The 13,318-nt window shown below is 46.5% G+C and overlaps 1 protein-coding gene across 1 annotated transcript in view; it reads left to right on the forward strand.

Moving 5' to 3' along the window:
- The window catches only part of DOCK5 (dedicator of cytokinesis 5), a 230,297-nt gene extending 222,995 nt beyond the window's left edge, over positions 1–7,302 (forward strand). The window contains exons 49-52 of the mRNA XM_043988287.1: positions 757–925; positions 1,361–1,499; positions 2,972–3,087; positions 4,746–7,302. Of these exons, the coding sequence (XP_043844222.1) occupies positions 757–925; positions 1,361–1,499; positions 2,972–3,087; positions 4,746–4,850 (529 nt within the window). The 3' untranslated portion in view covers positions 4,851–7,302. The remainder of the gene's footprint in view (positions 1–756; positions 926–1,360; positions 1,500–2,971; positions 3,088–4,745) is intronic.
- The last annotated feature ends 6,016 nt before the right edge of the window (positions 7,303–13,318 follow it).

Consider the following 13,318-nt stretch of genomic DNA (forward strand, 5'->3'; position numbering starts at 1 on the left):
TCCTCCTCAAGCACTGGCCCCTGCCCCAAATTCTTAACTTTTTCATGTTATGGACCCTTGGCAGGTCTGATGAAACCTTCAGGCAGTTCTAATAGTCAGGCTTTTACATGCATAAAATAAAATATGCAGGATCACAAGGGAAACTACTAGAGAGAAATGTAATTGTCAAATTTTTTTTTTTTATAAAAAACAAGTTCACGCCCCGGTTGAGCTTCCCTGCTCTACAGGAAGCCATCGTGCTTGTTGATGTTCTTTGTTCTTACTCACTTTCCATTTCCCTGTGTCCATATCATAGCCTCCTGGAAGAATGTAAGGTCCTTGAGGGCAGGATTTCTTTGGGGTTTGGATCCTCTTTGGCGTGCTATTGTTGTTCAGTTGTTTCAGTCAAATCCAGCTCTTCGTGACCCTGTTTGGGGTTTTCTTGGCAAAGACTTGTCTTCCTGAGTTCCTGACTCCAAAGCCAGTGCTCTATCTACTATCCCACCTAGCCACCTCCCTTTTTGAGTATTTTACTACCACATGAATGAGACAAAGAAAGTGTAAGACAACTTGGGGTTGACTTAGCTCAATCCTATTGATTCGGTTCCATGTAACAAACATGCATTAAGCACCTGCTCTGTTCAGGGTGCTGCCACTTCTCATATGAAGGACCCCTTCTGAGGTGCCTCCTTCCGGGTGATGATCATCAGTGAGACTGACCTGGGATTTAGGGAAGGGGATAATAGCTGAGATTGTGTCCATTTGCCTGGGTGCCAGGTCTATTCTGGAGCCCCTCCTAGAGCGGAGAGCTTCGTCGGGTGCCAAAGTTGAGGACCTGCCACTCAGAGAAGACGGCGATAATCGTATCGGCAAGTTCAAGCGGAAAGACTGGAACATTAGCAAGTCTCAGGTCATCGCGGAGCGAGAGCCGGAAGATGACCTGCTGGTAAGGTCACAGGGCGTGGGTGGGTGAGGGCCCCCCACTTCTCTGCCGGAGTCGAAATTTGGAGTCAGGGATGGTGCCCCCATGGCTGTAACTTCCAGTTGGAGCGCAGACCAACCATAGTGTGCTTCCAAATGTACTTCCTGGCAGGCAGCTTGTGATCTGCCATGGAATCTGAATCCAAGCTGAGGGCTCTTGGTGGGCACCAGCTCATTACTCATGCCGAGGTGTCAGCAAGTGGCCCACACCCTAGCCTGTGGTCCTTTGCATTCTTCCTCCATGACTCGGTCCCCAAACTCTGTCCTCCTCTCTTAACTGGGGCCAGGGGGAAGATATGGGATTTTATGGTCTTGTCCAGAGGGAAGTGCTCATGGAAAGCCCTTTTGCCTCCCCCTGAGCATCGTTGCTCCTTCTGTTCCTTGTCTTTTCCCTCCTTAGACCTCTGCCAGCAAAGTACAAAGACCCAAGAGCCTCCAGTTGGTGGACAGCCGGCTGGCATTGTTCCACGGCTCGCCCCTGCCCTCATCAATGCCCCTGAGCCCACCGCCACTGACCCCCAAAACACCCAGGACCCAGAGTAAGTGCTCTTCACACATGCGTTTTTTCAGTTCTGGGGGGACAGAAGAATCCAGTGTTGTGTCTGGGTCTTGTCCACTCGCTTGGCCTCACTGGCAGCAGGTGCGAGAGGAAGAGTAACAGGAAAAGCCAGAAGACCTTACATTGATGTCGTGTGTCCGGGTCCCAAGACACTTTGATAGCCATTAAGGCATCTGATCCTCAAGCCAACGTGACCTTTGACTCTCTGGAGAGGCGGGATCCAGGAGAAAGGATGCCCTGCCCACTTTCTCCCCTGTCCCATTCACTCCATTCCTGTGCCTTGTCTCTTGTACAGGTTTGAGTTAGGTAAGTCCCTTGAAGGGGGGGCTGTTTCATCTATAGTGTGGAGCATGGGGCCTAGCACTCAGCAAATTACTTCACCCCCTCACTGGTCATCCTATTTCAATTTAATTCAAGGATTTATCCAGGCCCCACGATGCCCCAAGCACCATGAAAAGAACTTGGATACAAGTACAAAGACCGGAATAATCCTGACTCTCAAGGAGCCTATTAAGTACCTACTGTGTGCCTGGCACCGTTCTGGGCTCCAAGGATGCTTCTCTTCTAAGGGAAGGGCCTTGCTCTCCAGTCTGCTGCCTTACCCTGCCTTGATCGCCTTTCTCCTATCACCATTGTCCATGAACTCTATGCCCCATGAAGATGACGATTACCCTGTGTTGTCTGACCTCCAGGCGTCTGCTCCCACTGCTTCCTCTGCCTGAAATGCCCTCCTTTGCCCTCTTCCCCTCTTGAATTCTTACCCTTCCTTTAAACCCCCACTTAAGAGCCACTGCCTCCATGAGATTTCCCAAAGGCTGTCAACTTTTCTCTGAGAGCCTTCCACAGAACTTGGCCTATGCATCCCCAGTCCACGTACCATGGATGGTGGTGGGGATGGTATCTAAGGGTCATGATGGTATCGTTTTGGAGTCTCCCAATATCTAGCATGTTATTCTACACATAGTAGGCCCTTTATAAATGTCTGTTGAGCTAAACTATAACCTATAAATTTAGGCAGCATAGGTATCATTATTCCCATTTTATAGGTGAAGAACCTGAGTTTCACAGAGGTAAAGAGACTTGACCTAGATTGACTTATTAAAGTGCTGAAGGGGCAGCTAGGTGGCGCAGTGGATAGAGCACCAGCCCTGGATTCAGGAGGACCTGAGTTCAAATCCAACCTCAGACACTTAACACTTACTAGCTGTGTGACCCTGGGGAAGTCGCTTAACCCCGATTGCCTCACCAAAAAAAAAAAAAAAAGTGCTGAAGCCATAAGCATTCTGGTTGGTCAGCTCTGGTAAGGTTCAATTTAAACAAACAAAGAGCAAAGTACTAACTTGGGAGTTTTAATGGAGATGAGTAGAAAGGGGTCTTCTGAACACCAGTACTGAGGCTTTCATCTCAGTGCTTCTTTTCTCCCTATTTTACCTTTGATTCTCTTCTTTCCAGGCTCTCCAACATTACAGGTAGATGGACTGATGTCTTCTAGTGCTACTACAACCCCGCCCCCACCACCTCCCAAGAGCAAGCCCTACGAGACCAGCAGCCAAAGGAAGTCAGCAGAGGTAAGGGATGGTACTCAGAAAAAACCCAGCTCAAGAGTGATGAGTTTTCTGGGCTGCTTTGAGGAGAGACAACCCTACCTGACTGGCTCCTGTTTCACTGAAAATGGAGCCCAGATCACCCATCTTCTCAAGACAGGGTGGCAGGGGCAGCAGGACACATGACTTGATGGGTTTGGGGAAGGTCCTGGTGGAGAGGTTCTGGTGCAGACCAGAAATTATGCTGAAGTTTACAACGTTGGAGACTTGTCTAGAACTCTGAGTGGTTAATAGAAAAGGAAGGCAGGAAGGAGGGAGAGAGGGAGGGGAAGGAAGGAAACGTTTATTAAGCACTTACTATGTGCTAGGCACTGTGCCAAAAACCATGGATACAAATAGGCAGCCAGGCTGGTATCTGCCCTCCGGGAACTTGTTCTTTCCCAGAAAAAGACAAGTTGGCTAGGAGAGGTACAAAGGAGAGAGAGAGAGAGAGAAAATTCACATGGGGGCTTGGTTTGAAAATGAGTGAGAACTGATGTGGAAACTAAGCTTGAGCGAGTAACTTGTCTGGGGTCACACAGCTAGCGTGTATCAGGGACAAGGCTTGAATTGAAGCCTTCCTGACTCGGAGGCCGTCTCTCCATCCACTGTTACATTCTGCCTCCCCAAAAAGAGGAATAATGTCTTACATTTCTATACCTCAGAATGACAGACGTTCTGGGTGATCCCCTCAGGTTTAGCTCTATGCAAGCCTCAGTTTACCAATCTGTAAAATGGGCACAAATGCACTAGCTACTCTACCAGGTTGTTGTGAGGAAAGTGCTTTGTAAACCTGAAAGTTTTATCTAAATGTGAGTGATTGTTGTTGTTGTTGTTGTTGTTGTTGTCATTTGTATATGTGTGGTTGAGTTGCCTGAAGGTGGAAAAGGCAGTACTGAGGAGGAGAAATCCTTCTTGCTCCTTTTGTTGTTCAGGCAAACCCCTGCAGAGGGGCACTGTGTTCCATAAGCCAAAAGCTAAAAGATGCACAGTAGTGAAAGAAGGGCGGGAATGAGTGAGAGTGACTGAGTGAGTGAATGAATGAATGAATGAATGAATGAATGAGTAGGTAAGTGATTGAGTGAGTGAATGAATGAATGAATGAGTAGGTAAGTGATTGAGTGAGTGAGTGAGTGAGTGAATGAATGAGTGGGTAAGTGATTGAGTGAGTGAGTGAGTGAATGAATGAATGAATGAGTGAATGGATGAATATGTGAGTGAATGAACAAACAAATGGATGGATGGATGGATGAAAAGCATTTTATTAGGCAATTATTAGGTTTCAAGCTCTGGAGATAAAAAAAGTAAACTCAAGACAATCCCTACAAGAGTGATCAAAGAAGGGAAATTTGCTCTGGGGAATCCCAAAGGTGATAAACAACATTCTAGAGAAGGCATGATTAATTTTTAGTAATGTTCCCAGAGCAAGTGAGAAGTGCCGGGTTGGGGGGGAGGCTATGCACATGACAAAAGTCATGCCAGGCCCATCTTAAGAAAATGGCTGGCACGGATTGTGTGTGGCCATGTGCTATTTGAAGCATGACCTGGTTGGTCTGCAACTATCAAAATAACATAAAGAAATAACTGACCTTGGGTTAGGAATAAGGAAGAAAAATCCCTTTCTCTTAACTCTGCCCTCTCAGGTCGCACCCCCGCTTCCCATCCGGCGAGAAGCAAAGGGCCCGCCACCTCCACCTCCCAAGACCCGCAAGTCAGGAGTCCTCTCATTGGAGCCAGCATCACAATGAAGACCCTGCTGCTCCTTGGGGCCCGTCTAGTATTTTGAGAGCTGCCAACAAGGACAGCCTGTCTCAAGACCAGCCTCCAACAGGCAATGGCGCCATTGGCCTTGTTTTCCCTCCCCTTGCATCTGGGATGACCTTGAACTTGGATTGATTCTTCTGAAAGTTTTCCTCATGGGCCTTGTTGAAAGGCCATTTCATGCCTTCCTTACACACTTGGAGAATTCCAAAATCGATTCTAGCCTGGATGTGATCCTTAAGCACGGCCAAAGAGTTTCTGGCCATCTGGTTACTCAGAGTGACCCTGGATTCTTTTCTCTGGCTACAAGAGGCATTTCTTGCTTTGCTTCTGAAAAGCAATGGTGGAGTTTGAGTTCCCTCTCTTGCATATACCCCATCCCTAAACGAGAGCCCTACATGCAGCCCATTTTTGTTACCAAACAACAATGATTCATCAGTAAGGATGACGTGCCCTTTGAGCAAAAGGAATATGTCCAAGGTAAAGCTGGATCCATCTCCTTTAGGTGATGATGTAAAAGGCAAACCTGTGCAGGTAGGATTGCACTGGAGGCCTACCGAGGTGCCTCTACAATCCCATCATTCCATGAGTTTGGGGCATCTTACAAGGAGCCATGGTGATAGTGGCTGTGAATTGGAATGAAAAGATGGGTGCGCTTGCCCCACTCCAATAACCAGAAGAACTCAAAGACTTTTAAATAGTAGAGGTAAGATTAAATTCTGATTTTTCCAAGAGCTAAAAGCAAAGGATTTCTCCCAAGCCCACTGTTTTCAGGATGATCTGGTCATGCTGTGGGTCTTATCTGCTCTCCTCAGAGTCCATGTCCCTTGTCTGACCGGTGACCTTCAGTTTGGGGGACTCTGTCAAGTCAACAAACATCTATTAAGTGCTTCCTGAGCACCAGACATGGTGCCGACTACTGGGAATGTTGTTGTTTGTCCTACGTTCTCAGAGAAGGCCGTGATATCAGAGTGATGTCATGACCTGCACTGAATTGGATTGAAGTGAGGGAGAACTGTGCAAGGTCACCAGCCTCACTCCTCCAGAGCCATCTGGATCCAGTGGCAAGATATACATCAGGACAACTGGAGGTGGCCCTGGATTTTTGAGGCACTTGGGGTTAAGTGACTTGCCCAGGGTCACACAACACCGGGAATGCAAATACAATTAGAGAGACTGTCCCTGAATGCAAGGCTCTTAGGTTCTAATGGGGGAAGAAAATCTTAAAAGTGGAGAGGGAGGGACAAGAGGACTTGGCCAACATGGAGGAGAAAATCTAGAGTCAGAAACGGAGCCTGGAGAGTCAGGTTCTCTCCCTGTAGCCCCCATTTTATTGTAATGATCTCCTCTTTTCTCACCTGTGACACAGCCAGTCTCACACAACTGTCCTTCGGGGTCATGGGAAGTCCTTGGAGGTGCTGAGAAGTTCCATGATTTGGCCCTGGTCAGTATGGGTCAGAAGCAGGGCTTGAACCCCAATCCTCTGGCTCTGAGGTCAGCTCTCTTTCCAATCAGAGACATTTCCTTTCTCTCTCCACATTGGCTCTGATACTTTCTTAGCTGTGTAGCCCTGGGCAAGTCACTGATCCCTGAGCAAAGGAAACGTTTTGACCCCAGAAAGCTGGCCAGTTGTTGGGACAAAGGGTGCTTCCTTTGAATCAAGCAAGCAAGACCATTTCCAATAAGGGTGAGGAAGGGATCAGAAGAGGCTTCATGAAGGAAGTGCACTTGAGTTGGACTTGGAAAGGAGAGATTTCAACAGGTAGAGACTAAGTGTGCGTGCTATTGGGATGGGGAGGTGTCCCACCCACTCCTGGGTTTAGCAGAAAAACAAAAAGGGCATGATTTTGATCACCTCTGCAAGGGACTCTACCTTGTCACTCCCATCCCATGTAACTGGGTCTTTCTTAGACAAAAAGGTTTTTAACCTGAATCCCGTGAACTTAGATGGGGGGAAAATTACATCTTCATTTTTACTAACTTCTAAAATTTAGCATTTCCTTCAGTGATGAATATGGACAGGTGCTCATAGGCTTCACCACCCTGCCACAGTGGTCAGGACATCAAAAAGGGGAAGAACCCTTGCTTTAAAGGCCCAACAAAGGGCCTTGGGCACAGAGACAGTGGAAGAGAATTGATGATTTGGGTCTTCCCACCTGACTTCCTTTAGGATCATCCTGCATCTTCTCTTCCCTACCCCCAGAGGGAAATGAGCCTGGATGACCTCTTTGATTTTAGAGGTGAGGAAACTAGAAAAGCAAGAAATTGACACAGTCTCAAGCCCCCACCCCAGGAAATTAGTCTTCAGCAGGGGGTCTGTTGTTAGTCCTTCATTCTCAAAGAGGACCATGACATCAGGATGATGTCATCCCTTGCACTGAATTGGATTTAAGTGAGGGAGGGCTGTGCAAAGTCACCAGCCTCACTTGCTCCTCCAGAGCCATCTGGGTCCAGTGGCAAGACATACATCAGGACAACTGGAGATGGTCACAGATGTTTGAGGCAATTGGGGCTAAGTGACTTGCCCAGGGTCACACAGCTACTAAGTGTTTCAGGTGAGATTTGAACTCAGGTCATCCCAACTTCGGGGCCGGTGCTCTATCCACTGCACCACCTAGCTGCCCCATAGTAGTGGTAGATATCATGGAAAGATCCCTGAACTTGGAGGCCTGTCTCTGCCATTGCCTTTGTGACCTACGACAGTCACTTCCCTTCCCTACACTTCAGTTTCACCATCTGTAAAACGAGGGGGTCAAATGAGATGCAGACTTTCAGCAGGGCAGGTAGACAATGCACGGTTGGCACGCGAGGGGCAAGAGTTCTCATGGTTCCTTCTAGTCCTAAAAGTCTCCACACCTCAGTCTCTCACCAAAAGGGGGAGAATTGGTTCATGCAGGAAGCAAAAGAGAAACTTGGATCACTACCTTGCAAAGCATTGAGGGGAGACCCCAGCTGTCTGCTGGGCAGACTGTGGTCCTCTGCAGCCTGATGGATCTGTGCTCATTCTGCCTGCCTTTTATCTGGAAACCAAGTGTGTAACATATTCATGGAGATTGTGTTCCCTAACACACACACACACACACACACACATACACATGTTGTAGTAATCTTTTGGGAGTAGGGAATGAATTAGGGGACTAGAGAAGTCCTCCCCCAGCTCTGTGATCCTGTGATTTCATGCCTTTGTCCCTCCTGAACACCCATAGTTAGGAAAGATGTTTTGAGAAGGCTGGGAATTTTTTGCTGAGATTTATTGTTATTTATTTATTTTTAAATTTTGAGTTTTAAATTAAACATGGACTTGATTTTCTGAACTGTCCTATGGCTTTGGTTGACTGGTAGCTTTCCTTTAGAGAAGTGACACCTTCCCCACCCTTGTCACTCCCCTTTTCCCAGGGTTGCTTTACTGGCAGACACCCATCATGGGTATCTCCCTGAAGCTGTGGTCACTGGCACATAATCTCCCTCTCTCCTCTTTATTTTTGTCATTCTCTCTCTCTGTATCTCTCTGTCTCTGTCTCTGTCTCTGTCTCTCTCTCGCTCTGCTTTTTAGGCTCAAAACAGCCTGTCCACAAAGGCTGTGAATGTTTTTGTATAGATCCCATGGACTTTCAGGGGAGGATATATTCTAAGAGGAGATACAGGATTCTGTCACCCCTACCTGTCACTTAACTGCCTTGGGCCTTAGCTTCCTACTCCACAAAGTGAGAAGTTCCCACTAGACGGCGCTTTGCAGCTTAAAACTGGTGCGTATATGAGCATAGTTGGTACTTGGGGCCAGTGGTGGCAGGTGGAAAGCCCACCCAGGCCACAGCCCAGGAGAAGGAAGTGCATCCCAGGATGATGTCAACACCCTCAAAATATCCCGCCCTGGTGGCAAAGTACTGGTGACCCTACCCTAGTTACATACAAATCTGGCTCCCGCTACATCTTCAATCTTGGGGATTGTATAGGATCCAAATACCTTCAATAATAATTTATATTATTTTTTCAAATCACTCTAATTCCTTCTGTAAATTTGTATTGAATTTTTTTTAACATTGCCCAAATTTCCCCCTGTATTTTTCTCCCTCCTCCCACTCAGAGAGCTAACCTTTTTAATAAAATGATCTTTTCAACAAAATCAGCAAAACCTCCACCAGTTGATCACGCAGTCCAATTGGGAATTGGCAGGCATGGCTTCTAGGCCTGACCCTGCCATGAATTTGCTGTACCACTTTGCCTAAAATTCCTCTATTTGTAAAATGAGGGGCAGCATTACATCATCTCTAAAGACCTTTTTGATGTTAATGTTCTATCATGGTTTTTTTGTTTTTGTTTTTGTTTTAGTGAGGCAATTGGGGTTAAGTGACTTGCCCAGGGTCACACAGCTACAACTAGTGAGTGTTAAGTGTCTGAGGCCAGATTTGAACTCAGGTCCTCCTGACTCCAGGGCAGGTGCTCTCTCCACTGCGCCACCTAGCTGCCCCCTAAGTGGCTACCTGCCCCATTGGTAACCATTTCATCCATCATTCATGTGTATAGACATATGCATATATGTGTTAATATATTCACATGTATATATCTCTATATATACATGTATGTGTGTATATTTATATATAAAGCCAAACCCTTTGGGGATCTATAAAGATCTTAGGGGGTTATCGAAGCAGCCTGCTACAAAGGGAAGGAGCTGGCCTTGGGAATGTACCGTCAGGGTGGTGTTGGGCCAGTCCCAGGACTTCCTTGAGCTGCCCAGTTGGGGTAGGGCAGTAGGTGCTGATCTGCTTTGGGAGGATGTCTCATTATGGAGAAACTCCCAATGGCAATGAAGTCACCAGACCATCGCCGGGGGCTGGTATCTGAAATGGTTTCTACATTGTCAGAAGAGGAAAAAATACTGTTCCAGTGATGATAATCCACATTCCTCTGGCATTATAAAGTGCTTTTCTCACAATAGTCCAGGTGGTGCCAATGTTATCGTCACATTATTATCCCTAAACTGAGATTTAGGGAGATGAAGGCATTTGCTCAGATTCTTAAGGTTTAGGAAACATTGGACTTCTCACTTTTAAAGGGGCATGGGGGCGGGGCAGGATGGGGTGGGACCAGATGGTGCCTAAGGTCCCTCTCATCTCTAAACCCTTGATTCTAGAAGTCAGTCCAGCCTGCTCTCCAGTGCCATCTACAGTTTCTCAAGGGAGTGAATGCCTTTCTCTTAGATCCGTTGGACCATTTGTACATTTGAAGCCACTGGAAGCCAGCCCTCTGAGGCCCAGGGTTGTAGTGAGAGGCACTTGGCTGGGCAAGAGCTGTAGGGCCTAGGATGTTTCTCCACTGGCAATGCCAACCTCCACTTGGGCAAAGAGAGCCCACATCTTTGGGAATCCAAAATGGGACTTCCTGGGATGGTAAATAAGGTGTATAAACTAAGTGGGTGCGGTCTTATTTTTCTTTTCTGAGAATCATATTAACAATTAAACCATTTGTAAATAATGCCATTTTTAAGTAAACAAATAAATAAATAAATGTAGTTTTTGAGTGAATAACCAATGAAAACTCTGTTGCTCTCCATTCTGCTGGGCCCAGGATGTATTCTCATTCCTTTTTGTCCTTTATCTGTTCTCATTAAAAAGTGAAGTCAACGAGCATTGATTAACCACCTACTATGTGCCAGGGCTGTGGGTATTTTTGTTCTCAATGAGCTCACAGTCTATTGGGGAAAGCAAGATGCAAATGACTATACAAAGAAGCTATAAAAAAGATTACTTGTGGATAATCTCAGAGGGAAGGTACTAGCATTATGAGGGATCAGAGAAGCCTTTTGACACAAGGTGAGATTTTAGCTGGATCCTGAAAGAAGGCAGGAGGCAGAGTTGAGGAGGGAGAGAAATCAAGGCATGAGGGACGGCTGGTGAAAACGGCCAGTCAGGAGATGGAGTGTCTTGTGTGAAGAACAACAGTCCATGACTACATTCCTGTAGGATCTGAGGTCACTGGATTGCAGATGACACGGAGGTGAGTAAGGTTGTGAGAAGACTAGAAAGGTAGGAAGGTGACAGATTATGAAGGCCTTGAAAAGCCAAAGAGAAGACTTTCCTTTTGATCTTGGGAGTGACAGGAAGCCTCCGAAGTCGTATGAATTAGGAGGTTTTGGGGAGCCTTGGTCAGACCTGTGTTTTTGTCAGATGAATTTGGCAGCTAAGTGAAGAATGGACTGGTGTTGGGGGGGGGCGGAACTTGAGCCAGAGACCAACTGGCAACTAAACCGGCACAAGTCACGAATACTCCCTGGGCCTCAGTTTCCTTCTCTATAGAATGAGAGGTTTGGACTGAATGGCCTCTTAGAATCTTTGATCCAGTTTTCTTTATCACGGGGAAGCCGTATATGGTCTGACATGCATCTCAGATTGTGTGAGAGCAGCTTTTTCAAAAGATTCATTGAAAGATGAATGAGGTAGGACTTCATACACACACAAAGAGGAAGTTTTTATTTTTTTAGTTGTTAGTCTCTTGGGGCTTTCTTAGGGGAAATACCAGAGTGGTTTCCCATCTCCTTCAGCTCATTTTACAGATGAGGAAACTGAGGCAAACAGAGTTAAGGGATTTATCCAGGGTCACACAGCTAGTGTCTGAAGCCAGATTTGAACTCAACTCTTCTTGACTCCAGGCCCAGCCCTATATCCACTGTATCATCTACCTACCTCCAAGGGAGTTGTTTAAAGGGACCACGAAGACAACTCATGGACCAGTTTAGGTTTAGACATTTTGACCAGGATCAACACATTTCCCATGATTTCTAAAATGGCCACCTGGAGAACAGTACCTGTGTGGGACGCCAGATGGCGCTCCTTCTCATTTTCACTGCAATCTTGAGCAGCACTTGCTAACCATGGGGTCCTCCCTGACCCCAGTCCCCTAGGGTAACTACTTCTCGGTTTCTGTATAGGTTTTTCAATTTAAACATGTATGATTTAATCCCATCATAATTAATAACTAAATTAGCCGATGCTTCCAGCTCATAGAGATTCGAATTTCCCAACTTCACATGGTCTAAAGGATTGCTCACACACATGTAGATTAAATGCATGCTTTATCAAAACGGGGGGGGGGGGGGTTCAAAACTCTCCAGTGGTGGCAAACATGCCGGGCCTTGTTATTCTTACATCTGCCCTGGAGCCACACCCCTACTGCTTCTGGGTCTTTCTATCTACCCTGCAGCTGGAGCCTCATATATGTACCATCTACTCCAATTAGAAGGCAGTGAGGTGGCGCCAGAGTGCATAGATTGCTGGGCCTGTAAGCCAGAAGACTCATCTTCCTGAGTTCAAATCCAGCCTCAGACACTTACTAGCTGTGTGAACTTGGGCAAGTCAGTTCACCCTATGTGCCTCAGTTTCCTCCTCTGTAAAATGAGCTGGAGAAGGAAGTTGCAAACTACTCCAGTATCTCCATTGAGAAAACTCCAAATGGAGTCACCAAGACTCGGACGTGAGTGAATAAGAACAACAAATTAGACTGAGTTCTTTGATAGTTAGCACTGTCCTGACTGTCCCACTCCCATCTCAAACACTTTAATCTTTTTTTTTGGGGGTGGGGGCAATGAGGGTTAAGTGACTTTCCCTGGATTGAGGAGGACCTGAGTTCAAATCTGGCCTCAGACACTCACTAGCTGTGTGACCCTGGGCAAGTCACTTAACCCCCACTACCCTGCAAAAAAAAAAAAAAAAAGTAAAGGGTGCATGGTAGCTCATCACATTCCCCTCTGAAGGTCTAGTTGATCCTGTAACCACTGACTGTTTACACATTTCCACTTTGGTGTCCTTCTAGTTTGGTGTTGATAAAGCCCTAGACTATATCTTATAGGTTAGTCTATCAGAGGCCCAAGATTAGGATTAATCTCTGTGGCTCCTGTCTCAAGTGCAGCAGGGGTGTTTCTTAGATGTCACCTAGTATCCCTCCAGACCCAGTGGGGGGTTGGGGGGTGAAATAGTTAAATCAAAAATGGAACCACCCTCCAAATAGATTCTGCAATTGTGACACTATGGAGTAATGAGAGAAGAGTCTCTTGAGAGAACCTTCCAGTTGTTAGAAACACCTAAGTTCTTCCATGTCGATGAGTCCTTCTGTAACCCAACATATGTGACTCATCCTGACACTCCCTTCCTCTCTGGGACCCCAAGATGTACTATGTGTGGAATAAACAAAGGCTACCTTTGGCTCACTGGGGGCTGGGTGGTGGGCACCATATGCAGAAGGTGGTGGGCACCATATGCAGAAGATGGTGGGTACCATATGCAGAAGATGGAACAAGAGTTGGCAATGAAGCAGGACGACAAGAGGACATTTTTGTCTTTTATATCCTGAGCACTAAACATTGTGCTTGACACAGAGCAGGTGCTTCATATATGTTTGTCGATTGATTGACCCATCATATTAAAGTAAATCTTGAGACATTACAGATATTGGGAAGATA

Source organism: Dromiciops gliroides, chromosome 2 (assembly GCF_019393635.1).
Source record: "Dromiciops gliroides isolate mDroGli1 chromosome 2, mDroGli1.pri, whole genome shotgun sequence".
Classification (NCBI taxonomy): domain Eukaryota; kingdom Metazoa; phylum Chordata; class Mammalia; order Microbiotheria; family Microbiotheriidae; genus Dromiciops; species Dromiciops gliroides.